Consider the following 27,232-nt stretch of genomic DNA (forward strand, 5'->3'; position numbering starts at 1 on the left):
TGATATTGAGCGGGGATACAACTGTCGGTATAGAAGTGAGTGTGCAGTACACCGTACAACGAATAATCCATAAGTACATCGTAGAACTAATTATGCACAACATCGCGACCGGTAAAGATCAACACTCTCTCGGCGACAAAACAATATCCCCGGCAGGTGGCTGCGGGCTACCGGTTTACGGGCCGCACAATGTCGATCTATCCTACTGTAGTTCATTACTCGTACGAGGCAGTTAGACGTGGTGTCAAAAATTACAACATCAGATGGAACATAATCACATGAAAAGACAATAGATAGCAAATTGATGTCACGGAATCACGCTCAGAAGGTGTGACACGACGTCAATTCTCTCTCGGAGAGAAATCCTCAAGAGGCAGCCCAAATCACCGACGAAGATCCATCACCGTTACGGCAAATATTCCGTGATGATGATGATGATGACAATGGCATAGACCAAAGCGCCATCACACAATGAACATCATCGTTAAGCTAGTTAATATAGCACCATAAATAACATCTTCGGGTCTAGTCGCGATCAGTACCCAAGTCCGAGTTCCACATGTCGGTTGCACCAAATTTTGGTCCTAGTTGCCTTGGACTAGTAGGTATGAGATCATACTCCTACCCTAACGATCAGGGAAACCAATTATTGACCAATCTATTCACGTCAATTGATGGCCGATCGTTCCTCCATCGAGCCATATCATGCCTAGCTAGTCTACACAAACGACAGAATTAAGAACACTACACGAAACGACAACTGCATAACAAACACCTCGGTCCCCTCGTCTTAACTAATTGTTTGTCCTATCTTCCACACCTAATTGTGCTACCTACTCACAGTATAACTAACCCCAACCCTGCTCCATACCAACAGATTCAACCAGGATCCCCTCCCTCCAAGAACAAGGATATCCCATCTCACAGACCTATACATGTAATAGGTCTTAGGAATAATATTCTGCGACATCCAAGCGCATCTGGCGCCCGTGTCACGGAGTTCGTAAGAATGTCTCTGTTCCTGGATTTTGTGCCACGGAAGCGATGCGTCAGGGGCGGTTAGCTGTAAAGATTGTTGAGCGAGGAACGGCTTGATTATGGCGAGTATGGGAGTTGTAAGTAGGGTGGGATTAGGTGTTGGGACTGTCCTGTCCTGGATCTTTGGAGTTTGGTGGATGGAGAGAAACGCCTTTGTTGGCCGAGAGTAGGATGTGGGAGTAAGTACTAAATAGAATTCTTTTTGGAGGACGGGAAACGTACCCACCCAAGGTACCTGGGTATTCGAAAGATTAGTTACCTACCTAGCCTTCAAACTTAGGTGACTTAGAGACAAAGCCTTGACCGACTCACTGTCTCCTCAAAAAACCCCAGTCTTACATACTACTCTTAATTGAACACAGACAAGTACAATAACACAATTCAGCCATTAAACGATCATAAGTAGGAGCACCACAGGAGGTACACAAAACTTTTTCCACGATGCCTCACTCAACCATCTTATCGTCCCACGCCTTTTTTCTTGCTTTTGTTTATTTCTGCACTTCACACAAAACAAATCAAATCAAATCAAATCAAATTGGAAGATCAATCAAGCCAAAAAAGCAAAACAAGTACCTCCATTGATCTGCACCACTGTCATACTGGACTGGTGGCTCCAATACCACAGTGCGAACATCAAGTGTACCATTCCTATCGAGCACATAAAGATCAGCAATCTGCAGTCCTAGACGACAATGAAAGTTCAGGTAACGTACAGCCCAGCAGCTATTTGGGTGATTAGCCTGTCCGCAGTGGATGTTGGAGACGATCTGAGATGCAGTCAGTTATCTATCAGTTGGGGTGTCGGGATCGAAGAAAGAGCGAGGACATACGTTGCCAGATGTGGACAGACAGCCGTCGTCAACGCGGCAGTCGGTATCTGCAGTGCACTGTTACAGCTGGTTAGTACTTCTACTTGAACTTGCTTGACTCTAAAGTTGTGTTGGGAAGAGAGAGAAAGGAGAAGCATACGGAAATACCCGCGGCACAGCCATGCCAGCGGTATTCGGACACCGCTGGCTGGGGGTCTGGTATGGCTGCGGCGAGAGCTGAGGTGCTCAGACCGAGGGCTGCGATGAGGAGGGTAGTGGTAAAGAGCTGCATAGTGATAGACAATGCGAGACTGTGGTTGAGAAGAGATATAGAGAAGCTATGTGTAGGAACCGGCTGGTAGATCAGTTTGATGATCCGAAATCAGCTCCTGAGGGCGATCAAGACGAGATATTTATACACTGCTTGGTTTCACAATCCATATCAAGTCCGGCCATCGGGGTGAGATGAGATCAACTGTGGCGATTTACGAATCTACCATCTCATTTTCTCCCTTGTGTTGTCTAATACCCCGGGCTCAGACGCAATGCAATGCACTGCAAGGAATTAGCTGTCCAGCCAGATTCCATCGCGGCCTGCGACTTGCGTCCGATATGCAACGGTGATATCTCAACTCCCCCACTATCTCTCATCTTGCATATGCTCTATCATCTATCAGGTCTGGACAGATGCCGTGGTGCTATCTATCTAGATAGTTCCATCGCATCGTTGGTCTGATTCTCAACATGCTGCTCTGTTTGCGACAAATCCGACGAACCCGGAGAGCCAACACAAGTACATACATGCAGACATAGTTACCCAGACATGTATGTAAGCATGCCTTGGATGTACAGTCTCATCTTGTCGAGCCTTATCCCGTCATTTTTAATTCTTCATTACCCAGGATCAAATATTCCAGGAACTACCATTGGTCGGACTGAGCATCTCTCGTCTTTTCGTCGCCACACACAGGCACACACACCACATACCTATCTACGTCGCACCCGTACGGCTCGAACCTGAGACAGTCAGAACCTGAGGTACGCACGTAGATAGGTAGGTAGATAGGCAAGGCCACCCAGTTCTTGAACGCCACTACGACCTCCAGACATACCAACAAACAATGTCCACGATCCAATGATCCTCCGACGTGTTATCATCCACCACCCGATCTGTCCTACAAACCAATTGAATCAACCTATCACATCTACATCTCAGCTCGTACCGACAAATGGTTCTAGAACAGGGCGTCGCGCCACCCACGTCCTTGGTGCCGCGATGAGCTGAGCTGATCTTATGTACATACACCGTTGTACACGCCGTCTCTGCTCTCATGATGTATGTCTTACGAGACTACGAATGCTCCATCCCTGCTGCGCCGTCACACAGATCCCATCCAATCAAGAGCTTGCCGTCCGAAAGCAGGTACAACAGGGGCGTTGGGGACGGGAATTTCTTCTTCTTGCTATCTGCATGGATCCTACGGAAGTAAGCATCCGACGGATTCCTATATGTCCGATGGAAAAGGTGGCGCGATTAGATGGGGCGAGAACATGCGAGAAGGGGGAGGGAAGAAAAAGGAAAGGAAGGGGATGCTGTGTGTTGTTGGACGGGCGGGTTTTAATTTCAGCGCTGTTGTGGTCAGAAACTCGAATGCATGGACGTATGGAGATGAATAGCTAGATGATTGCGTTGATACTACAGTAGGTGGAGCCTACATAGTATCGTGTGGGATATCTAATTTGAATGGTTGAATGGGCACTCCTCTTCGATAATGTTTGCTTGGTTTCAGCTCCCTGTGCGCCTTGGGATATCTGAACTTGCATCTGAGACAATAACCTAAAGGTGGATAGCTATGTCATTCTGTTCTAGTACAGGAATCGATGCACGGCATATGCCAAGGAGCGGAGGCGACCATCCTAGCTATAACCCAGATTCCATAAGTCGAAAGAAATGCCTCAGTCTTGGGTCTTGATCCAGTCAGAGGACGTCTCTGTGGCCGAACTTTTGGATTAACAACGTCCACAATGTGACTTTCATCCATGCTATCGTTAGAAAGTAGAGTACGTCTTTTAAGCAAATGCAGACATATTTCCATTCAACTTGGGTGAGAGTCAAGGAGAGATCGGAACACCATGGGGGAAAAAGAAAAAAAGAAAAAAAGAAGACCGCCTCCAATAAGAGAGAAGATCACAGCTTTAAGTCAACAATGCTTGTTTCGAAGGAGTGGGAATTACGCAAAAATTGTGGATACATTCCCACCGTATAATTGATCGAGGTTGCCTCAGGCATGGATGGGGACAGCCATATGTTGAGGCTACGTCAGACCAACAAGTGTGTTGCAGAACAAGCTATCGCTTCAGCGAACATCCCTGCTCATCCCTGCTCCACGGTCTCCAGGAGGGATGCACCCCGCTCGCCGGAAAGACGCCCAGGTGCAGTTCCATGCAGGGGTTGGTTTGTTTGACAAGCCGATCCCACTGGGTGCACCTGCCGTTCTCCAGATGGGTCACTGGTTAGGTAGGCAGTGAGGCACTTGGATGACTCGGTCTTAAGACCGGCTTCTATGACTGTCAGACCGACACCGCGTGACATACGGCAAGCAGCAGCCAGCAAACAACCTAAACGCCCACTACCCAGATCCCATTTCTGGTAAGAGCTGGGCAGATGTAAGACTTCATTGGCGTTGTGTCCCTACTCTCGACTAGTGCTCGATAGGGATAAAAACTATGGTCCGTGGGTTGGTATAAGAGATCTCTTTTACGCCCCATGGCGATTCTCCTTTGATACTTCTGAAGCAATTTCGACGATCGCTCGCAACCCTCGACATTTCTTCGCAATTACCACCGTCAACGATGAGGCAGCTTCTCGAGAAAACACTCGTCAGTCTAACGACCTGGTTCACGATCGTCGCTTTCGCAATTGGTCCAGCGACCGGATACCCTTTTGAAGATGCCGTGACTCAGATGGATCCACCGGTGCTGGAACTCCGCTCGGAGACCTCGTCCTTTCAATGGGAAAGCGTGCGCATCAGCGTCTAAATATTCCAAATATGCATACTAAGAAACTCGCCAGATTGTTCCAACTCCGCACCTAGTGTATCACTCATGTTTTGAAACCTATCAGTGTGCTCGTCTGGAGCTTCCAATGGACTGGAACAGTGCCGACCAGAACGGAGCGAAGATCGCCCTGGCGGTGATTCGACTCCCTGCCAAAGTGCCGGTTACCGATGCGCGGTATGGCGGTCCGGTGATCTTGAACCCGGGTATGTCCTCGTAACCCTTCCCCTCTGGGCGCCTGAATGTATATCCTGGCTGATGATGATCAGGTGGTCCGGGTAATTCGGGAGTACAGCAGGTTCTCACGGTTGGGAAGCTTATGCAAGGAATCGTTGATCCCGAGCCGACAGATCTCAATTCAATATACCATACGGCAGCGGGCGGTAAATATTTCGATGTCGTCAGCTTCGATCCAAGAGGCATCAACAATACGACTCCGCCATTTACCTGCTTTAAAGACTCGGCATCACGGAAAGTTTGGCAAGATCAGGCAGCTGCGGAAGGTTTGCCAGGAAGCTCTGAATTCGCCTTCGATACATCCTGGGCTCGATCCACAGCGTTAAGCATGATCTGCTCTCAGGCTTCGGAAGCTATTGCCTCAAAGGGCGAAGAGTGGATCGGTCTTCATATGAACACTCCCCCTGTGGTGGCTGATATGGTGGGACTGATCGAGCGACATGGAGAGTGGCGGGAGAGTGAAACCGAGACTCTTTTGCAGTCCGCTCGGCAAACACCGGAGAACGAGGCAATCCGACTGCGGAATCGCTGGAAGCAAGGCGAAGAGAAGCTGCTTTACTGGGGTTTATCCTACGGTAGCGTTCTCGGCATGACGTTCGCAGCCATGCACCCAGATCGGATCCAGCGCGCCGTAATAGACGGCGTGTGCGATTGCCCGGACTATTATGCCGGAAACTGGCTCAAGAATATTCAGGACGCGGATCAGGCGTTTTACAAGTTCTTGGAATACTGCCACGAAGCGGGACCGACGAAGTGTGCCCTCGCGGGCGATAGCCCGGAGGAGATCAAAGCTCGCGTAGACGAGCTGATTGAGAGCCTGAAAACCAACCCCGTCCCGGTACCTGCGTCTGCGGATCGCCCCCCGGATATGATCACCTATACCGATGTCAAGACCACGATCACGACTGCGCTCTATGATCCCATGGACTTCTTCGAGACTATGGCGCAGTTCTTGGCTGATCTCTCGCGCAACAATGGATCGTCGTTTGCGGATTTCAAGTACCAAAGTGCCGAGGAGACGTGTCCAGGAACGGTGATTCCAGGAGACAATAAGTTCGAGGCGCAGGGGAACATCATCTGTACCGACGGAGAGAATATTGATGGGATTACAAAAGACAAGTACCGGCGATACTGGCAGACCCTGCGAAAACAAAGCAAGACCCTTGGTGATGAATGGGCTACGGTGCGTCTGCAGTGTATTAAATGGAAGACGCGACCAGCGTGGCGATTTGATGGTGAGTTGAATTCTCCTAGTGTGTTTCGTGTCTCATCAATAATATCTAGGGCCCATCGCCGGCAACACGTCGCATCCGCTTCTATTCGTCGGGAACACATATGACCCGGTCACTCCTCTTCGCAAGTAAGACCCCTTTGGCTTTTCTATCTTAAGTGTTATGTTGCAAGCTGATACATTCCCAGTGCCGTTCAAATGTCGCGTGGATTTTCCAGGTCCGTCGTGTTGCAGCAGGATTCCGTGGGGGTAAGTGCCTTGTTTCGATTGCCAATAAATCAACAGACCTAATATCTAGATCTTCCAGCATTGCACCATCAGTGCTCCTTCATCGTGCTCACATGAGACCATTCGCCGATACTTCCAGACTGGCGATCTCCCTCAGCCCGGCACTATTTGCAAAGTGGACCAGCGGCCGTTCGGGCTTCCTCCAGTATAGAAAACAGTGAGGATTGATAGCACACCTATCTTGGCTTGGGATTGTTAGATGTTATCATGGAGAAGTGTGCTAGGATATCTCCACATAGAGAGTAGAACTTGGATCCAATCGCGTATCAGACCAGACACGAGCACCCGATGCTGGCCGGCGACTCTGCGGGGTGCATTTCATTATCCAACAGTATCGTGTTTGCCGAGGTAGCCGTACCTTGTCCCATATGACAAGCGGAGTTCATTGTTATAAATATTCTTCAGGAGATACTATACATGTACCTACAGCACATATCATATCCCACCTGTTAAGCTAGTCAAAAGAAGATGGGCCAACTCTGGTCCGACATCGTCGAATCCTACTCTCCGCAATCCATTGAGTTCGTGGGCACCCTCGCCGTCCAAATCCTCACCTTCTGGGTTCCCTCTCTCTGCTACCTCCTTCTCGACATCCTCTTCCCAACCTTCTCCCAACGCCACAAGATCCAGCCCGCCGCCAAACAACCCACCCGCCAGACGATCCTGCACTGCTTCCTCATCGTCGCCCGCAACCAACTCCTCACCTCCCTCCTCCACCTCTTCCAAATCCACCTCCTCCACCACCAACCTTACCGCATCACCTCCACCCTCCCCTCCCTCCCCTCCCTCCTCTCCAACTTCACCCTCAGCCTCCTCCTCCGCGAAGCCCTCTTCTACTACACCCACCGCCTCCTCCACCATCCATCCCTCTACGCCCGTCTCCACAAACAACACCACAGATTCACAGCCCCGATCGCCCTCTCCGCTCAATACGCCCATCCAATCGAGCAGGTCTTTGCCAACGTGCTCCCCATCGCCCTCCCACCACAGATCCTGGGTAGCCATGTATGCACCTTCTGGGTGTTTTTGGGGTATGAGTTGGTGATGACGACGACGGTGCATAGCGGGTTTGGGTTTTTGGGGGGTGTGGCCAGGATGCATGATTTGCATCATGAGAGGTTTGTGGTTAATTTTGGGAGTTTGGGGGTGTTGGATTGGGTTCATGGGACTGGGGGTGGGGGGTTGGAGGGGATGGCGAGGAGGAAGGGGGGTTGATTAGGTGGTTGGTTGGGGTCTTGTAGAGGATGGTTAGGGGGTGGGGGCGGAGCGATTAAATGGAGGGTGTTTGTGAGTAATTCAGGGAGTGGAAGATTCCTAGGTATAATTCTTCATGGGTATATATGTACTGTACATACATCTGGACAGTCACCATGGGTTTTGTATAGATGTGTATAAGGTAGTTAAGTTACCTAGTGTCAGGACGTGTTAGACACCTAATTAAATTACTTTACGGAGCTCACGGGTCTAGGGCCTTTCTCTAGGTGTAGGTGGCCTCTTTCTAGAGAGAATATCTCAGCTTCAAGTAGGTGTAACTGCTCAAGTATCAGAACGGAGGTATGGGTAGTACATCATTCATCCAGCTGACTGCCCTGGAGTCCTTGATGCCCGGATGCCTTGGTGCCTGGTTGCCTGGTTGCTTGGGCTACCTAGATGCCTGAGGTTGCAATATGCCAAGCATTTGCAGTTGCTTACACTAGTCACCCTTCCACGGCCATTTCATGTGCGCGACAACAACAATAGCCATTTCCATGATGATGTAAATTATTTGGATTATTTATTCGAGTTCAACAGATAGTCTGTCCTGTATTTATAGTATCGGCAATAATTAATACCAAGCAATTGACCTGTGGCTTAGGGTCAAGGCTACATGAGTGTGTCTCTTAACGAAAGTATATATTTCTCACCACGTCCACGGAAGTACTCCAGATTGAGTGCGAGAAGCTACAGAGTATCATAAAGGATGTAGTTCTATCATGTCAATACAAATTTTGCAATATATAAATCAAATGAAAACAAAAGGCATTAACACCATACTGACATACTCCGTACTACACTCGGGTGGAATGGGATGCCTGATGTTACCACCTGCCTGTTTAGGAAAGGTGCTTGCGACCGGCGAGCGCTCTCTCTCTCCTCTCATCTCCTATCTAACTCTCCTTCCTCATCCTTCTTGTCCATGTTCGTTCTATCACTAATCATAAATGGATCTACTTTAGACGGAGCGGTCCCTCTCAGTGTGACTTTGACTACAACAGACAAGAAAACTACCCTGCCCCCGAAGAGCTAACTCGTGTCCAGTTTGCTGAATTCCAGATCCAGATTGTACATTACATAGATTAGATTGCATAAATTGAAACTCCTTACTCGATATACAACTGTAGAACCAACACCTTACTGCCATGGCAAGATTTTCCCTCACCTTTCTAAATTTATCCTGACCTGCCAGCGAATAATTCTAGAGTCTAGACTGAGACAATCGGGTTCTAGAACCGCATTTCCGTCAAGCCACACGGTCGCTCCTCCAATTAATCCCAGCCGCGAGAGATTCGTCCTTTTTAGTCCGGATACAGCAGAATGACCAACCGACCGACCGACCGACCGACTCCCTGCTGGACGGCGTACTCCGTGGGATGGATTGCAACAAAAGCAAAATACCAGACGGGATCTGATTCTGACTGGGGCCATTTGATTGCGATACACTCTACAACGGGTCCTGGTGGTGGCCTGTCTCCCCTACTAAAAGGCTTATTTCGTCTTATGCCACCGGCTAAGACGAGGCCTTTGTTTCACGCGCGAAATAAGCATGGACTCAGGGGCGATAAGCACTGATCCTGTCGCTTTGTTAGGCTTGGATTTTACGGACTGGGGTTTTGCTGACGACTTGGCCTTGTAGAGCAGCTTGGAATGCGCGACCTCTTGTTTTTCTTTTTCTTTACGATGAAAATTGAAGACCGGTCGACCACCTTTCTGGCCGAGATGGAACAAAGCCAGGTCGGTACATTGTGCGTTTGACAGTGAGCGCTGGACCTTGGTTGTCGGTCGGGGGAAGTGGAGAGCGTCCATGGACGATTGAATCGTGATTTGCCACCCCGGGGGGCGAAGGAATTCCGCGGGTCGGTGACAATAGCCGATCCTATTTTAGGAGAAACATCGGCTTCGGTTTCACGCGCTGGAAGGACAAGAAAAACAGGTAGATCTTTGTGGCTGTGAGAGCTTTCTAGCGCTTCGTCGATGAGGTGATCGTGAACTTGTATACGGAGTACATGGAAATAGGGGAAAGAAGCTGGGCATCTAGCATGATTCTGCAAGGTGAGGGAGTGGGTTGCATTGAGGCGAGTCTATTATTATTGACTGCTGCCTGAATCAAGCCCAAGTTCAGGATGTCTGAGATGTGACGCGGGGTGATGCGCCCAGATAACTCGACAAGATACCAGGGGAGTCTCGCATTGTGATTGGAATGTCCACTCGGTTGTGTTCCCATTCATGGCCAGTCAGGGCTCGGGCGTGGTATGACCACGGGAATCTGTGCCAGGCCTCTTTATGCACCGTAGGCAACCGTCATGATCACAAGTGAGCCGTTGAGTTCGAAGGTCTTCTTTCTTTCCGTTCCTGTTCTTCATGTATGAGTTTTAGAGGTAGTCGATGGTGGCGGACTGTTTGTTTGTTTTCTCGAAGGTGGGAATTCTGAAAGATGGGCGCAACTATCCATGGACCCTCGCCCTTGGCTGGCCAGAGGGTCTCAGGGAATCCCCTGGTCTGGACCCACCGACCCCTGGAAGTCCTGAAAAAAAGCTCCACCGCGGCATCAGGAATGGGAATCATCTTCATTCCGACTCCCTGCGACCCGCTTCTACAGCGCTGACCGGTGGGTGATTGATTGAGAGCGACCGGGCCTCCAGCCAGTGACGATGGGCGCACGGAGGGAGACCCTTGAGCCGGAGCCGATCTGGTCGCTTGTCAAGCAGTCAAGGTTCCTTAGTGAAATTCTGGCCAGGGTGGATGACGACGCTCTTTGCGGCCCCAGGAGTCTTGTCCCTTTAGTACGGATACAGAGAGTAGGTAAACACCACACACAATGGAAAAAGGTGTATTCCACGGTAAATTACGGTCCCTGCAGACCCCCCCAAAGTCACTCGAGGGCGATCTTTGTATGGCGGAGTGACCCGCGAAGTCCCTCTGGACCATGAAAGAGGAGGAAATACCCGGTATCCATACCTGCATTTTAAGGCGCTTCCCCCCAATTCTTTCCTGCCCTTCCCTTTTTTCCCTTTCTTCTTGTTCCTTCTTTCCTTCATCCCCTTCGCTCGCTGAGATCCAATTCTCTTTCCTCTCGTTCTTATTTCAACCCCATCTTCTTGTCATTCGTTCTGACTTCTGTCTTCGGTTGCTTTCACCTCGCTGGATTCTTCCGTTGCATTTTCCACTTGCGCCGTCTACGTGTTTAGTGTAACTAAATTGACGTGTCTCGCCATTCTTTTCGGACCGTCTCATCGTTTCTCTTATCACTTCGCATCTTCCACATCTCCATCATGAAGGGCTCCTCTGTTGCGACGGCCCTCGCGCTCGGTGCTTCCACCGCGCTGGCCGCTCCCTCTCTCGAGGCCCGTGACGACGTCACCGCCGTCACCGTCAAGGGCAATGCCTTCTTCAAGGGCAGCGACCGTTTCTACATGCGCGGTGTCGACTACCAGCCCGGTGGTTCCTCCGACCTGGCCGACCCCATCGCCGACGCCGACGGTTGCAAGCGTGACATCAAGTACTTCAAGGAGCTCGGCCTGAACACCATCCGTGTCTACTCGGTCGACAACTCCAAGGACCACGACGAGTGTATGAACGCCCTGGCTGATGCTGGCATCTACCTGGTTCTCGACGTCAACACTCCCAAGTACTCCCTGAACCGTGCCCAGCCCAAGGAGTCCTACAACGACGTGTACCTGCAGTACATCTTCGCCACCGTTGACAAGTTCGCCAAGTACAAGAACACCTTGGCTTTCTTCTCCGGTAACGAGGTTATCAACGACGGTCCCTCGTCCAAGGCGGCTCCCTACATCAAGGCCGTCACCCGTGATCTGCGTCAGTACATCCGCAAGCGCAACTACCGTGAGATCCCTGTCGGATACTCTGCTGTAAGTTCTTCCTACAATCTTCATGAAAAGTTGATTAGTACTAACGAATTTTTCAGGCCGACATCGACACCAACCGTCTGCAGATGGCTCAGTACATGAACTGCGGTACCGACGACGAGCGCAGTGACTTCTTCGCCTTCAACGACTACTCCTGGTGTGACCCCTCTTCGTTCACCACCTCCGGTTGGGACCAGAAGGTCAAGAACTTCACCGGATACGGCCTTCCCCTCTTCCTTTCCGAATACGGCTGCAACACCAACAAGCGCAAGTTCGAGGAGGTCGCCGCCCTCTACTCCGAGAAGATGACTGGTGTCTACTCCGGTGGTCTGGTCTACGAGTACTCCCAGGAATCCAGCAACTACGGTCTCGTCAAGGTCAGCAGCGACAGCGTCAAGACCCTCGATGACTTCGACGCCCTGAAGTCCGCCTTCGACAAGACCGAGAACCCCTCCGGCAGCGGCGGCTACAACAAGACCGGTGGTGCCAACCCCTGCCCTGCCAAGGACTCCCCCAACTGGAACGTTGATGACGATGACCTTCCCGCCATCCCCGAGCCCGCCAAGAAGTACATGACCGAGGGTGCTGGCAAGGGTGACGGCTTCAAGGGCAAGGGTAGCCAGAACGCCGGAACTACTTCCACCGGCACCGCTAAGCCCGGCTCCGGCTCCGCTTCTTCCTCGTACGACTCCAGCTCCGACTCCAGCAGCGGCACCTCTACTTCCTCCGCCGGTGCCGCCGCCGGTCTGCAAATCCCCAGCTTGACCCTGGCGCCCGTCGTTGTTGGTCTGGTCACTGTCGCGTCGACGCTCTTCGGCGCTGGTGTTGTTCTTGCTTAAACTCTTTTCCTTTCAGGAACAGGATTTATGAATGCTACCTTCCCCATTTTTTGTTTCTTGTTTGAATCGTCAGTTGATCGCTGGCGAATTTCTATCCAATTCAGTTTGTGTTGACGAAATGTCCGCGGCGTTTTTTCGGCATCAGACCCTTTTATCTTCAAGTTGTACAGTTGGTCGGCTGATTAGTAGCCAATTAAGCTTTGCCTCCGTATAGAGCCATAACCATAATTATGATTCCATTTCACTTCCACAGCATGTTCTCAGGTGACAGGTCCATGATTCATGACATCTAAGCGGCCCCATTCCACCGCACTAGCAATGCTTAGCCTGGTCGGCCCAATAAAGACCTAGGTAATATCCGGCTTAATATGATTTAATATAAACACTAGGCATCAGCCAAAAAGAACTTGACCAGCAGATTTAATCTCCCGGCACCACTGGCCCTGAGCCCTAATTGCCTCTTTCAGCGCTCAGGTGACCCACTCGGTGCGGGCCGATTTTCTCCTGATTGAGCAATTCGTGACGCTTTCAGTGTCATCCACAGACAGGAGTCGGCATCATTTCACCCTAGTCACGACTCACCACGCACGAGTCACGTCAACGTTGGTGGATAGAATTCTGACTTTGCTCTGACAGATGTCGGGCTTTCCGGGGATGTCGGTGAGTTCAAGCGACAAATCGAACCTTCCTCCGATGACTCCGATCAGATTAATTAATTCATCCCCTTTTGCATCAATAGTATGATGGATGGTTCGGACCATCGAATGATCGCAAAGGAGATTACTCCCTGCAGAACCAGCCAACTACGTGACTCGGATTGAATCCGAAGTTTCCCCTCGCGCCTGGTCGACAAACGCTACGGGCAGAATTAATTCGAGTGAAACCAGCGTCTGCCCCGGTCCTGACAGATTCTTCGCCAGGTCTGCTGGCAAGTCCAATCAGAAGCACTGGTTTAGTGATCAATCCACTCGAACATGAACTATTTGAGGGGGCCTTGTTTCGTCTTTATGATCGCGGCGACAATGGCCTTGGACGCCGCGCCCTTCAAAACCGCCAACGCCTTCGGATGAAACCTTTAATTGATGAAGTCCGCTTGGCATGTCCCACACCGTTGCGCCTCGGAGATAAACTTGACCCGCTTAAATTTGCTTATCTTGGTTCGAGCCAACGGCAGGGCTGCTCTTCGGGGCAACGTCAAGCACTGGCCTGGGACGGTCTCTGGGAAAGAATTCCCACGTGTGGGTAATCGCCGTACGGTTCGAGGGCTATTCCACTTAATCAATATGCCCAGTGCATTAGCTTCCCCTTTCTCATCACCCTTCAATATCACACCGTCTTGTACGGGTTCTCCATGACATGGTTGCAGGTTTGTTTTCGGTCCCCACAAGGGGGAACTTGTCCCTGCCGTTCGAATGGATATATGAATCCCGGAAGACCTCGAGGGAAGCCTGGTCTTTTTTCTTCTCTTCTTGCTTCACACATTCCCTACCTTCTTTTCTTTCTTTTGACGTTTTCGTTTCTTTCGGCTTCTCTAAGCCGTTCGTTCTTTCTTGGACTTGCTGCTGGGTCAGCGTTTTGTCCACTGTCTCTCTTTTGATCCACCTTTTGTCAGTCTTTACCACTCTTTTTTTAACTTCTGATTCTTTGATCAGTTCTTCCGATTTTTTGATATTTTCGGAGAACCCCTTTTTATAACACAACATGCGTTCCTTTCTCGGAGGACTCGTTGCTCTGAGCTCCGTGCTCGGAGCTGCGGCCAGAAACTACAACTCGTCCGCCTACAGTGACTCCGCTAGCGGAATCGACTTCCAACGGTGGTGCGACGCCTCCAGCGGGTTCTGTTTCGGGTTGGCCCTGCCTGAGGATGCCGACAAGGACTTCATTGGTCAACTCGTTGTGCCTCTCACCAGCGGCAAGGGATGGGGTGGTGTCAGTCTTGCTAGCTCCATGACCCACGCCCTCCTCATCGGTGCCTGGCCCAACGGCGACGATGCCGTCGCTACTCTCCGTGAGACGACCTCCTACACCAACCCCGACGCGTACGACGGCGACGCCAGCCTCGCGGAGATCCCCAGCGGAACCTCCAAGAACAGCACCCACTTCACCTACACTTTCCTCTGCAAGGGTTGCATTGTTGGCGACCCCACCACCTTCAGCGCTGATGACGAGAGCTACTTCCTCGGATGGGCTCTCAGCAAGTCCAACCCTTCCACCCCGGCCTCCGCTTCCTCCACCCTGAACTACCACGCCGCTGGTTTCGGTAGCTTCCGTATGCTCCTGTCCGACGCCAAGTCCTCCAAGTACTCCACCTGGGCCAGCAAGGCTAAGGCCAGCACCTCTACTTCTTCGCCCTCGGCCTCCTCGAGCGCCGCTGTCAGCTCTACTCCTACCCCCAGCGTGGCCCCTACCGTGTCCAACACCACCTACGACTACATCGTTGTCGGTGGTGGTGCCGCCGGTATCATCGCCGCCGAGCGTCTGGCTGAGACCAAGAAGAGCGTCCTGCTCATCGAGCGTGGTGGCGCCCACTCCGTCCAGCTCGGCAACACTAAGGGTGCCCTCTCGTGGAACAACAGTCTGACTGCCTACGATGTCCCCGCCCTGGGCAGCTCCCTGTCCTCGCTGGGTCTGCTCGACGACTACCTGTGCCCCGACACCGCCGGCATGGCTGGTTGCGTTCTCGGCGGTGGTACCATCGTCAACGCTCTTGCCTTCATCCACCCCCAGGAGGCTGATTTCGACGACAAGTGGCCCTCCGGCTGGAAGTGGGACGATGTTAAGGAGGCTTCCGAGCGTCTGTACGAGCGCAACCCCGGTAGCTTGCTGCCCTCCGCCGACGGCAAGCGTTACGACCAGGGCATGTTCGCTTCCCTCTCCTCTTTCCTGAAGGGACTCGGCTACTCGCAGGTCAACCAGCACGAGCAGCCCAACGAGAAGCACAAGAAGTTCAGTTACCCCTCTTGGTCCGTCGCCAACGGTATCCGTGCCGGTCCCGTCCGCTCCTACCTCCCTCTCGCCCAGGAGCTCGACAACTTCTCCCTGAGCCTGCACACCAAGGTTAACCGCCTGATCCGCCGCGGTGGCCGTGTCACCGGTGTTGAGGTCGAGACCGCCAACGGCGGCGCCCAGATCATCAACATCCGCGCTGGCGGCAAGGTCGTTCTCGCTGCCGGTGCCCTGTCCACCCCCCGTATCCTGTTCAACTCCGGCATTGGTCCCGCTGAGCAGATCCAGAACGTCAAGAAGGGCTCCACCGGTGTCACCGTTCCTGCCCAGGCTGACTGGATCAACCTGCCCGTCGGCCACAACCTGAAGGACCACCCCATGTTCACTGTCACCGTCAACACCAACAGCAACTTCACCGCCTTCAACACCTCCAGCGTCATTCCCGGCCCCGCTACCTTCGTCGAGAACCTGTACAAACACGCCTCCGGTGTCCTGTCCCAGGGTGGCCACCGTCTCCAGTTCTGGAGCTCCAGCAAGGGCTCCGACGGCGTGACCCGTTTCTACCAGGCTTCCTGCAGCACCAGCGGCGACGGCAGCATCACCATGAAGATCTACCTCACCCACGGTGCCACCTCGTCCGGTGTCCTGGGTATCAGCTCTTCAGGCTCCACCGTCATCGAGACCGACCCCTGGCTCCAGACCGACGCCGACAAGAAGGCCATCACCGAGTTCCTCCAGGGCCTGATCGACGACATGAAGTCCTCCGGCAAGGGCTACAGCATCTCGGGCGTCAGCTCCGCCTCCGACATCATCGAGAAGAAGACCTCCGGTGACCACTTCGTCGGTACCGCCAAGATGGGTCTTGACGACGGCCGCAAGGACAACGGTACCTCCGTCGTCGACACCGACACCAAGGTCTACGGTACCGAGAACCTGTTCGTCGTCGATGCCAGTATCCACCCCGATCTGCCCACCGGTAACACCCAGGCCATCGTCATGATCGCCGCCGAGGCCGCCATCCCCAAGATCGTCGCCGCCAAGGGTCTGACCGGCTCCGTCGCTTCCTCCAGTGCCGTCGTCTCCGCCCCCGCCGAGCAGACCGCTGTCGCCAGCGTCTCCACCACCGATGCCACCGTTGAGGCTACCACCACCGAGGCTGGCTCCGCCGCCGCCACCGGCTCTGGCTCCAACTCTGGCTCCGGCTCCAACTCCGGCTCTGACTCCGGCTCCAACAACAACGGCAACCAGCAGGCCGGCACTGCCACCGCTCCCGCCGTCACCCAGGCTGCCACCACCGCCGCCGCCGGCAACGGCAACGGCAACGGCCAGGCCGCCGTCCCTCACACTACCACCACCACCAACGAGGCCGGTGAGCTGGTCGTCGTGACCACCACCAAGCTGGTTGTTGTTACCAGCACCACCACCATCACCGTCTTGCCTACCTTCGCGTAGATGACCAAACATAAATAACTTGATAATTATGTTTGTTGCTTGCATGCATGGATATGTGTGTGTGAGCGTGTGTTAGCGACGTTTTGATTCTAATACACATTACATTTTGTTTATAAAAGGACCTTTTTTTTAGTTAGCATTTTTGGGAATCGTGTATTGCTGCTGTAATTGTTTAGGATGAATGAATTAGATCCTGATTTATCTTGGCTTTTCTATCTAGTAATTAGTACCTCATTTGTTGAGGTTGTGAGTAATGTATCCTTTTATGTAGCGTAGTTACGTTGAAGTCTTAATTATCTAGACATGGTTTACACAGTTGTTCGTTTGTTAACTATTCATTAGAACAAGAAACCCAGATTCCGTCTAAGCTGGTCACGATCATATCTGATGATGAAGACATGGACTTATAGTGATCTAGCACTTTCATTTCTGCTTTTGTGAGATATGGGGCGGGGGAATTGCATTGCACGTACATCTCTATATCATCCCAGTCATTAAGCTGACCAAGCGTTGCCTCGTCCGGAAACTCGTCCAAAGGCGAGATATCATCTTGAGCTCCTGCAATAGGATTCGGCTGGATCATTCCTGGTCTTGCATTCTGGGGTACATTTTGCGATTCCGGAAAGAACTCAGCAGCAGCATCCGGCCAGGACCTGGACATGTTGACGTCGATTAGTGAGTTAAGGTCTTGTTCTAGGCCTGGATTTAGGTTGCATGGAACTGCCGTCGTTGGGATATTGATAAGGTTGTTGCTTTCCGGTAGCTATAAGAGTTTAAAAGCTCAGGTAAGCAAGCGTATGGATATCAAGTAGCTAAGAAAAGAAAAGAGAAGAAAAAATGATGGCAATCGATAAATTGCAGTGTCAGGCTTACAGGTTCCCTCTCAGCAGAGGTGTTTACGCCGCGGTGAATTAATAGCGACCGATCTGGCAATCACCCATCCGTTGAATTCTTCAGCTCGGCCAGCAAGTCATAGATGGAGTCACTTTTAGTCATGGGTCGGGATGAGCAACGGAGGAGGCGAAACGATGGCGGGATCATCTGTGGACTAAACCGACCGAAGAACGCCTCCATAGCATGGAGAAACTTGGGCCATCCATGGCCACGTACACCAGTCCGTGGAGGGGTCGAGTGAACCAGGTTCTCTCGCAAAAAGGCATGGAGGATGTGTAGGTTAAGCATATTTGGAGGCGGAGGCGCCGATGCCTTCTGAGACATTTCGTCACAAAACCCTTTAATGTGTTCAGGCAGATCGTCACTCCAGGCCGTCAATGCCTCCTTGCAGCCGTCCTTCTGCTCGAGAGTCGTCGTACTAATACTGTCGTTAGTAATGCAGAGCAGATCCAATAACTTCGTAAAAACAGACAGTGCGTGATTTGGAGCTGCAAACTCCGCAATTTCAGCTTCCACACTCGGCCGCAGTGCGTGTTGAAGATGCCATGGCTCCCATTCTTCGTTCCCCGTCTCATCAATCGGAAAGAGGGTCTTCACCTGGTCGGACCGAATCCAGGGTATCTTCCCAGTATGCGCGGAGATGAGAGTATCCAAGACGAAACATCCAAGCCAGGTGCGTCGATGGTAGTCCGTCTGGCATGAATCCGGCTGGTCGAGCCCGATGCGGCTCGCGATCAAGGTCGCCTGTCCGATCAGAATGCGCGCGTTTTCCCATTCACAAGACGAGTAGTAGAGGAGTCAGAGAATGAGATAGGCCTGTACGTGGCCCGGAGAATAGTTGTACTCTTTCTCTAGTGGGATAGCTTTTCTGGCTACCATGTAGAGCTCATCCGGATGCGCTGACGGTAGATCCAAGTTGCCTTGGTGGCCCGTCCTACTCGTAACCGCGAAAATGGCCCAAAGAACGGCGATATCTCCGGAATCTCGCTTCGTCGTACCAAGGGGACCCGAGGTCTTACCGTGGGCAAAGAATATCCGGCACACGGCATGGCTTTCGACAATGGGTAGCCAGCTGTGGGTGAGAGAAGAATATCGACTCAGCAACTGGACCGGATTTTGGGGCAATTCGGGGAATGCATCTGGCGGCGTCTGCTGTGATAGCACAGATGTCTCTGGCGCCCTGTGATTCTGATCCTGACTCTTGTTTTCGCTAACAACTTTATCCCTAGGCTCCGCTGTTTGTTCTTGCATTCTACCTGAGCAACGTGGGCAAATCATTTCCGGCGCGACGTGAGACCGTCTACGCAGGTTGACAGACAAACTCGATAGGCTCCGAAGAGGACGAAGGGGCTCTATCTGCGCGGATAAATACATGGGTATCGTGGTCGACCCCTCATCCACCCCATTCCCCATTGTCCTGCTCGGACAAGAGCGCGTCTATGGCCTGAGGGATTTTCCTCGACTTCCATGTCTCCCCAGACCTTAAGACGTCCCTGACATCATCTCGAGCCCAGAAGCACTGTTTGGCCGTGGTGACAATCAATTTCTCGATCGCATCCTCGCTCCCGTCGATGGACTGGAGGATCAATCCCCACAGGCATTCTAACGCGCGCACGTACCCCGTGCGTAACCCCCGCCTTCGAATTTCAATTCCATAAGAACAAGGCTTGTCAGCCTTCAGACATGTGTCGCACTGTGGCCGCACTCCGTTGCACTTGAGTTTGCCTTGGCGACATCGATCGCAGGCTTTGGACACTCGACGTCGTTTCCCACGATGAGTCCGCTCGTCATCGCCCGAAGAATGTATGCTCTCGGCTGAAATCTCAACGCCTTGATAGCGGACACTATCCGGGGGATTAGCATAGCAGTTCAATGGAGCTTATCGCGTGGATCGCAAGGGACATCAACATGACTTAGGGCTTCTACCCCGCATATTCCCCGCATATAGGATTTAACCGGTGCTCGGACAACGGCAAAGGTCACACCCAAGCGCGTATAACACATCCTTCCGATATGCTGAACAATCATGTCAGCCGAATTCCGCACCGTTTCAACCTCTTTGCACTGCGATAACCTGCACACAACAGCTACGAGAACATGCCTTCGCGGCCAACGCTAAAGCTTCGTGTAGCCTTGCCACGGGGTTAGACCCTAAAACCTGGCCAAACAGGTTATCTTTATATTCGAACAATGAAACCCTGGTCATTCATGCAAGGGCATCCATTCTCGGTGGTTTGGTGGAACGAGGAGCGCAGGGATCGCTCCGATGGACCAATCGATGAAGATCTTGGACAAGATCTTTCCATACTTGGACAGGATGGCGCGAAAAGTACCGAACCCGTGATTGAGTCGGCAACCGAGAGACTATCCACATTCTGGTTACTTATTCAGCCGCGGTGTGGCCTGACAGAGGATATTGCTGCCTATGGATCTTCAACAAAAATGCGAGCCATTGTTGATGGTCCATACGGTGGACATTGTGATTTCGAAGAGTATGGTCACGTCATTATGTTCGCACAAGGGGTTGATATTGCAGCTCAAATACCCTACATGCGTCATTTCCTCTACGGATCATTACGCGGAGAGCTATCCGTTCGTCGAATTTCGCTCATATGGGAGACAAGTTGGAGTAAGGATAGCGTCTGCAAGGCAAAAAGCAGCTTATTGAATAGGCAATGTAGATAACTTAGCCGCTGTTCGGCCTTAGATGATACATCTTCTAACAGAAGATCGCGATAAATATACGAAAACACTGGTAAGCTCGAGCAAGCTTCTGACCGCTCATGGCTGACGCGCTTTCAGATGCTCAATATCAAATTGCATATTCCGGACAAGCCAACTGGCTTAAGGAACGGTCGACTTGTGAATAGCTTCGCAGGTCATATAAATATTAAGCAAGCTTTTATGGAGGAATTAGAAGTCCAGCGGGGCAAGATTCTGATAACAGGTTTGTCCAATCGTCACAACAAAGACCGACCAAGCCTAACGAAAGAAGTATCCACAAGCCAAATTTTCGTGGATACACTCCGGGATGGACTGTTGTAATTGGAAAGGGAGGGACCCATTTATCAAGATTTTAAGCTGCTATGCTTTGATTTCCAGCCTACACAAACTACCAGCATGAGCTAATGGTTCTAAGGATGAAACCATGCATCATGATACAGGATTTTATTAAATTATGGCTTTTCTCCCGTAGTCCTTTATTAGGTAATTTAACAAGACCTTCCTCAATAATACGATACCTTTCTTCACTTACCAAACTATCTCATTTCTAAGAATGTCATTCTTTGGCAGCTTTGGAGTATACACAGAACAGTCATTTTCTAGATCCGGGCCAATGACTCTTCTTGAGTATCACGAAAGGCAGCACACACTCGCAGGTCCCCTTATCATCCAAAGTTTTAATACTGTCAAAGGGAATGAAGCAGATATCAGCAGGCAAAAGCCGTTGGGGAACAGATATCGGCCATCAATACCCGAATTCGACAGCTGAATTCTGAGAACAATTTACTGTGTGAGCTGGGTATTATCGCTATAGACGTATCCATATATGCGTGTTCTGTCCAGGGCCTTGATCACCTACACGATTTCTGTCGGCTACATTGTTATCCTATTGGATAGGCATGCCAGCCTCCGAAATTGCATTCTGTGTATCAGCCTTATAAATGTCATTACTAGGATGACTGTGACCCTGGCACACTCCAACACTCCTATTTAATTTTGTTTGGCAACTACGGAAAGCCGAAATGGCCACAGAGATTGTCGATGACCAAGAGGCTATTGTTATAGGATATGGATTTGAATTTAACCGACGTCTCAGTAAATTAGTGAAAGTTAAGGTGAGAGTCAGCTTTAATTATATTAAAAAGCTTTCTCCGGAGCTTGGATGGATGTTTATTTCTTGCCACCGGTGCACTTTACTAAGGGTTACCCAATGGGTTAAAACTACGCTGTACTCCCTATCACTTCGATTTTTAGCTAAATAATAAAAGAACCACTTCCAAGATATCTCAGCCTCAGAGCAAATTCAAACTATAAAGGCATGTGACATTCACTTCCTTTATCATCCAGCATATATCGTCTTGAATTAGAAGTTTAAACACTGTCCATCTACAATGCGTTGCAAAAGAAACCTCTAAAAGTTTTCGGGACTAATTTTCGGTCTCTGTATCTGTTTTGGTCTGGCCAACCAAGATCGTGGCAGTTTAATCTTATTTAACAATTGTAGTTTTCGCCTACTTATCGAATCAGTAGCAAATGTGACATACTTGGACACAGTACTTGACTCATCTCAGGGTTTCTCCCATCCTTACCGCCTGACTATCAACGGCACGGGAAACTCTATCAGATTCACTTCTATACTCTTGTCTTCTATTTCCAGACCCTAATGTCAAGATCCGCTGGTCTTATTATGAATTATGCACAGCTATGCATGAGCTGTGTAACTTTGAGCTGCATTGATATAACGTCCCGCAGTTACAGTGAATGTATCAGTCCTGTTGTAGATCAAACTTCTTCTAGAAGGTTTTCTGAAGGGAGTTATTGTCTTTAATATAGTAAATGGAATTGGACCAGTTCCTGTAACGCACATGATATTATCATATGAGAGCTTGAAAATGGTGGTGCATAAACATATGTGTAATGGAATAAGAAATCACGCGTGTCGATTGTATGAAACGAAATTCGAATAGTGTCATGAATCTGTTGGACATTGAACTTTCCTAAAGGAGTTGAAGAAGGCGAGATCAGTGGGGTAGAATATACACACCTAATTTCATTTGCTTATCTATTTAGAATTGACATCTCACTCTTTAGTTTCGTTAAATTCGCAAGATGCGTTATCGCCGCGGAGGTAGGGTGGCGGCTCGTTGTCCCTTGCGTCATGTTTTCATAATTAGTTAAGACCCGTGGCACATGACTATTGTTATCTCCTGAGCCAAGGACTTCCCGATACGGACTTCCGATACGAACTTCCCAGTACGGAGAAACCTTCCTGAATGCATTCCTGCCTGAGGCAGAGCCTCAGTTAGTACATAGAGGCCTTAGATTCTCGCTCCTAGATAGCCTTTCTTCTCCATGGGAAAATTCCTTGACTACGAGTCATAAACAAACTAGTCTTTTACTAGGCTCCTTTGTAGACCGTCACAACTATGCCGGAAACTTTTGGATTTTGATGGTAAGCATGCTGGTAGCAATAATTCTTGGCTTAAATATTTGGTTTTTCCCAGACCCTCCTTTTGAAAAGGGATTAGAAAATAGACAAGAGTAGGAACGCCGTGGTCACCAGAGGTCTATTCCATTCTTGACATAGGATAGGTGACAATTTGTATCTTAACTAATACAGTAAGGTGGGGGAGCATCTAATGCTCTCTGTGTTTCCTGAATTGCCTCCATGAACTGTTTTTGTACAGATCCTAAACGAACCTCTCGGTCATGTAATGCTATGTAGGAAACCTTTTCCGTAATAATCCAACTGCAGGGCTGCTGGAAGCTGGTTTCTAACAATACCCGGTAAAGCAAACCTAGATACTGACCGAGAGAGTCTGGGGGCAGCGCCGCCTGGCCTGCCAGCCCTTCCAATGCCTGGAATGCCGCGTGTCTGACATCTGAATCATCATCCCCAAGCCGTGCTACTATAGCCTCAATGATATCTGGAGGCAATATCGTTTGGCCTGCTAGCCGTTCCAGTGCCTGGACTGTCGCGTATCTGATATACCAGTTATTATCCTCAAGCCGTAATGTAATAGCCTGAATGATGTCTGGAGATAACGCTGTCTGGTCTGCCAGCCTTTCCAGTGCCTGAACTGCTGCACCTTTAACATTTAAGTTATTATCTCCAAGCCGTACTGCTATAGCTTCGATGATATCTGAAGGCAGTACCGTCTGACCTGCCAGCCTTTTCAGTATCTAAACTGCCGCGTGTCTGACATCTGAATCATTATCCTCAAGCCGTACTGCTATAGCTTCGATAATATCTGGAGGCAGTACCGTTTGGTCTGCTAGCTTTTCCAGTGTCTAGACTGCCGCGCGTCTGATATACCAGTTATTATCCTCAAGCTGTACTGCTATAGCCTGGATAATGTCTGGAAGCAACACTGTTTGACTTGCTAGCTCTTCCAGTGTCTGGACTGCCGCGTGTCTGATGTCTGAGTTATCATCCCCAAGCCGTACTGCTATAGCCTCGATGATGTCTGGGGGTAGTGTCGCCTGGCCTGCCAGCCCTTTCAGTGCCTGGACTGCTGCGCCTCTGACATCCGAGTCATCATCCCCAAGGCAAGAACCGACCGGATCTATTAGGTTTGATCTCATTCCTTGTCTCTTTCCTAGTGAGTCGAGAAGTATTTTCTTTGTAGCACCAGAACTTGATTGCAAGGCATTAGCAAGGACAGGTCCTGCGAACTCCATTTCAGCTGCTAGGTATGAATCTTTTCTATATTTGCATTCAAAAAGAAGCCAATCCAGCAGACTCTGTTCCAGGTCCTTTCGAAATGGTATCTCTGCTGTCTGTACTTCGTGCAAACAATGCATGAGAAGCCGCTGATGCATAGGACCTAATATATCAAGTGGCGCCTCTCTGATCTTCTCAAAAAAGTGACGTACTTCTTCGTCATCCTCATCGCCAAGTAAGCCGGTAACAAAGCGCCAGAAGATGTCATATCTCACGTGGTACTTGAGTTTTTGAAGAAATTCAATAGGCGTTTCAAGAAGTTTGCCGCTTTTCTTCGGTTGGCTGAACACTAGACATTTGAGTGTTCCGTTAGCTTTCCACTGCCGTACAAAGTATTTTGCGGCGAAGTATTCTTGAAATGTTAAATGCAAAAAATGGTAAGTTCGATCTCGTTCCTTCAACGACGGGTCTGATGTTCGCAGGAAAGAGAGGCGTCCGAGTATCGTGTCTAGAGAGAGATTCATGTCCAAGGGATCAAACAGCTTTTGTACAGCATCGCGGTGCTTTCGCTCAAACTCTATGACATCGTTGTACATTCCAGTAAAGGCAAGAGCTTCAACGAACTCAAGCTCTTTTCCGATACAGTTCATGATATCTATCGTCGAAGCGTTCTGCATTTGAGCCTCAGTCCGTTTATCTAGTTTTATGGTGTCTTTCTTCCATAAGCTTTGCTCGATCGCTTTGTAGACATCGGTCATTGTCTGTGGTCGTATATCTTCACTATGCAAACCTTGCCAGGTGAAGCAGAGCGCATCCAGCTGAACTGGAATCCGCACAAGTCCTTGGATTATTGGATGCTCCTGGAGGTATGACTGGATCTCAGCGGGTGTTTTTCGATTTATCCCGACTGTTCTTGGGTCAGTAAAGGCCTTCTCGACATAGGCTTTTACTTGGTCTGGGTAGAACCCAATCGTTTCCAGTTCAAGGTCGATATCAATATCTTTCGTGCGATGCGGAAGTATTGCATAGGGTCGGGTTGTTATAATAACATTAGGCTGACCCAAGAGCTCTTTGAAGAAAGTACGCATATGTTCGCCCAAGTCTTGAGAAACTTCATCTAGACCATCCAGGATAAACAAAGTTTTGCGACTCTTTGTATCCCTCAATGCAGACCACAATTCTTCAGCAAGGTTCCTGCCTTCCGCGTGTTGAGAGAAATACTCGTCATGAAACAATGAGCCAAATTTATATGCAGAAAGCTGACGTCTTTCTTCCCGCTTTAGATTCCGCAATGGAACCCAAAGCACGCGATCAAACAAATCCCGCCACATTCCCTTGTATGTGAAATCATGAACAATCTTCTTGCATAGAGTGGTCTTGCCCACCCCGGCTCGTCCACGAATCAAGATCCGTCATGGTTGGCGGTCCTGACCATCCTTTGACTTGCGGGATTCAAATAGAGTTGGCAACGTCACCTTAATGGCCTTGTCTGGCGTCTCAGTCTTTAATCGGGCGTGGAGTGAAAATGGGGAAGCCTTTCGCGCGATATATTCTCCCTTTCCGTGACTATTATTCTCAGCTGAGTGCTCTATAATAGCAAGATTGATGTAGCAGCGATCCATCGGAAGTAGATCACCTGAGAGTCGTTCAATCTCAAGCTCTTTCAGAGAATAGCGTTTATTCTGTATCCAAGTGTCTGCTCTATCAATTGGCCGTCCCTGGCGAATTTTGCAAAGAATTAAGTCAAGTTTCCCAGTAACAGCAACATATTCTGGATCTTCAGGACCATAAAACTTATTCATCCTTACATGCGATCGAGCAAGGGGTATAGGATGTGGAACAATATCCAGAGTTGCGGAAACTTTATCAACCAGCTGGTAATTTATTAGCACCACTCCTCTTACTCAGAGTAAAGAATGAAGATTAAATCACAGTTCTTACCGGTTGTTCCTGGGACAAAAAACCGGGGAGCCAGGGAGCTATTTTACGCGGAAGACTTGACTTGCCAGTCTCATAGAAGGTGAACACATGTTGTGTAAGGTCATTTTCTTGACAAAAAGTAGTGAAGCTGCGCACAAGCTCTTCCAGTTCAAATGTCGGTTTCACCTGCTCGAGCATGTTGGAAACATTCCTGTCTTTGATCGAAGCCCAGGCTCTCAGGCATGGCTCGGCCCATCTAGCCACATCTTCGAATGACGTGCCACGAAATGGTGTGGCAAGAAAGATAATACCGCGTGTTGCTTGTTTCACAGAATGATACTCCTGATTAGCCATTATAAGCATTTTCATCAAGATGACACCTCCGAGACATGACGCAATAAACAAAATTGGTCTTTCCTTCTCTTCACAGTGATTATTCGTTGCTGGAGGCCGATGTTTAATTCCGGCGAGCAAGAGCCGAGCAAATTCCTCAATTCTTTTTTGGATAAAGTCTGATTCTTCAAGGAGGTTGGCAGGCCAGTCACAGGTAAAGATTCGCGCGGTCGGAAATCGCTTAGGCAGCATATCCAGATCTTGAAGCCAGTTAACGTCAGTCTCTGGGGTTTTCCATATCCATGTGTCCGGCGACTTCGTATCGAGGCCATGAATGGCAATAATATCGATATCTGTTTCAATCTTGCTCTCGGATGAAGGGTAGACCTGACGGAGACAGACTCCTTGCAGTCGCCGAACGGATTGTGTTGGAGCCCCTGGAGCTGGGCCGCTGTGGCAAGCACCACCATGTTTTGCCTCGGAGTGTGGTGCTGGCTGGGACAATGCACGTCTGCTGTAGAGCCAAAAACAAAAAGCCATTGTCCCTCCGGCCAGAATAATAGCCTGGCCGATCTTGAACGAATTCATCACTTGACTATTGGTAAGATTCAATTACGTCCACCAAGAGAGGTGTAGCTGAAGATGAGAAGTTGTCAAGTAGGAAGTGTCGCAGG

At 50.1% G+C, this 27,232-nt stretch overlaps 7 protein-coding genes across 7 annotated transcripts; 3 read left to right on the plus strand and 4 right to left on the minus strand.

The window, feature by feature from the left end:
- Positions 1–1,571: 1,571 nt before the first annotated feature.
- KD926_011604 (uncharacterized protein) lies at positions 1,572–2,142 on the minus strand (the record flags this gene model as incomplete). The annotated part of the gene is made up of 3 exons (XM_053103903.1): positions 1,572–1,808; positions 1,872–1,928; positions 2,011–2,142. The coding sequence occupies 3 exons, from the start codon at positions 2,140–2,142 to the stop codon at positions 1,572–1,574; spliced, it is 426 nt and encodes a 141-aa protein (XP_052952796.1).
- Positions 2,143–4,703: 2,561 nt separating this feature from the next.
- KD926_011605 (alpha/beta hydrolase) lies at positions 4,704–6,814 on the plus strand (the record flags this gene model as incomplete). Its single annotated transcript, XM_053103904.1, has 6 exons — positions 4,704–4,871; positions 4,924–5,113; positions 5,177–6,379; positions 6,429–6,504; positions 6,564–6,624; positions 6,674–6,814. 6 exons carry the CDS (start codon positions 4,704–4,706, stop codon positions 6,812–6,814), a joined length of 1,839 nt encoding a protein of 612 aa, XP_052952797.1.
- Positions 6,815–7,098: 284 nt separating this feature from the next.
- KD926_011606 (fatty acid hydroxylase superfamily-domain-containing protein) lies at positions 7,099–7,827 on the minus strand (the record flags this gene model as incomplete). Its single annotated transcript, XM_053103906.1, has 1 exon — positions 7,099–7,827. One exon carries the CDS (start codon positions 7,825–7,827, stop codon positions 7,099–7,101), a length of 729 nt encoding a protein of 242 aa, XP_052952798.1.
- A 3,365-nt stretch (positions 7,828–11,192) lies between these two features.
- Positions 11,193–12,625, plus strand: gel1 (1,3-beta-glucanosyltransferase gel1; the record flags this gene model as incomplete). The annotated part of the gene is made up of 2 exons (XM_053103907.1): positions 11,193–11,789; positions 11,846–12,625. The coding sequence occupies 2 exons, from the start codon at positions 11,193–11,195 to the stop codon at positions 12,623–12,625; spliced, it is 1,377 nt and encodes a 458-aa protein (XP_052952799.1).
- Positions 12,626–14,326: 1,701 nt separating this feature from the next.
- KD926_011608 (putative cellobiose dehydrogenase) lies at positions 14,327–17,023 on the plus strand (the record flags this gene model as incomplete). The annotated part of the gene is made up of 1 exon (XM_053103908.1): positions 14,327–17,023. The coding sequence occupies one exon, from the start codon at positions 14,327–14,329 to the stop codon at positions 17,021–17,023; it is 2,697 nt and encodes an 898-aa protein (XP_052952800.1).
- A 331-nt stretch (positions 17,024–17,354) lies between these two features.
- On the minus strand, positions 17,355–19,827 carry KD926_011609 (uncharacterized protein; the record flags this gene model as incomplete). The annotated part of the gene is made up of 6 exons (XM_053103909.1): positions 17,355–17,786; positions 18,134–18,335; positions 18,390–18,661; positions 18,740–19,169; positions 19,399–19,761; positions 19,820–19,827. The coding sequence occupies 6 exons, from the start codon at positions 19,825–19,827 to the stop codon at positions 17,355–17,357; spliced, it is 1,707 nt and encodes a 568-aa protein (XP_052952801.1).
- Positions 19,828–23,248: 3,421 nt separating this feature from the next.
- KD926_011610 (NACHT domain-containing protein) lies at positions 23,249–27,146 on the minus strand (the record flags this gene model as incomplete). Its single annotated transcript, XM_053103910.1, has 4 exons — positions 23,249–23,813; positions 23,958–25,695; positions 25,738–26,179; positions 26,247–27,146. The coding sequence occupies 4 exons, from the start codon at positions 27,144–27,146 to the stop codon at positions 23,249–23,251; spliced, it is 3,645 nt and encodes a 1,214-aa protein (XP_052952802.1).
- Between the last annotated feature and the right edge of the window lie 86 nt (positions 27,147–27,232).

The sequence above is a fragment of the Aspergillus affinis genome (assembly GCF_023601865.1).
Source record: "Aspergillus affinis strain CMG 70 chromosome Unknown NODE_99_length_137546_cov_86_507649, whole genome shotgun sequence".
In the NCBI taxonomy this organism is placed as follows: domain Eukaryota; kingdom Fungi; phylum Ascomycota; class Eurotiomycetes; order Eurotiales; family Aspergillaceae; genus Aspergillus; species Aspergillus affinis.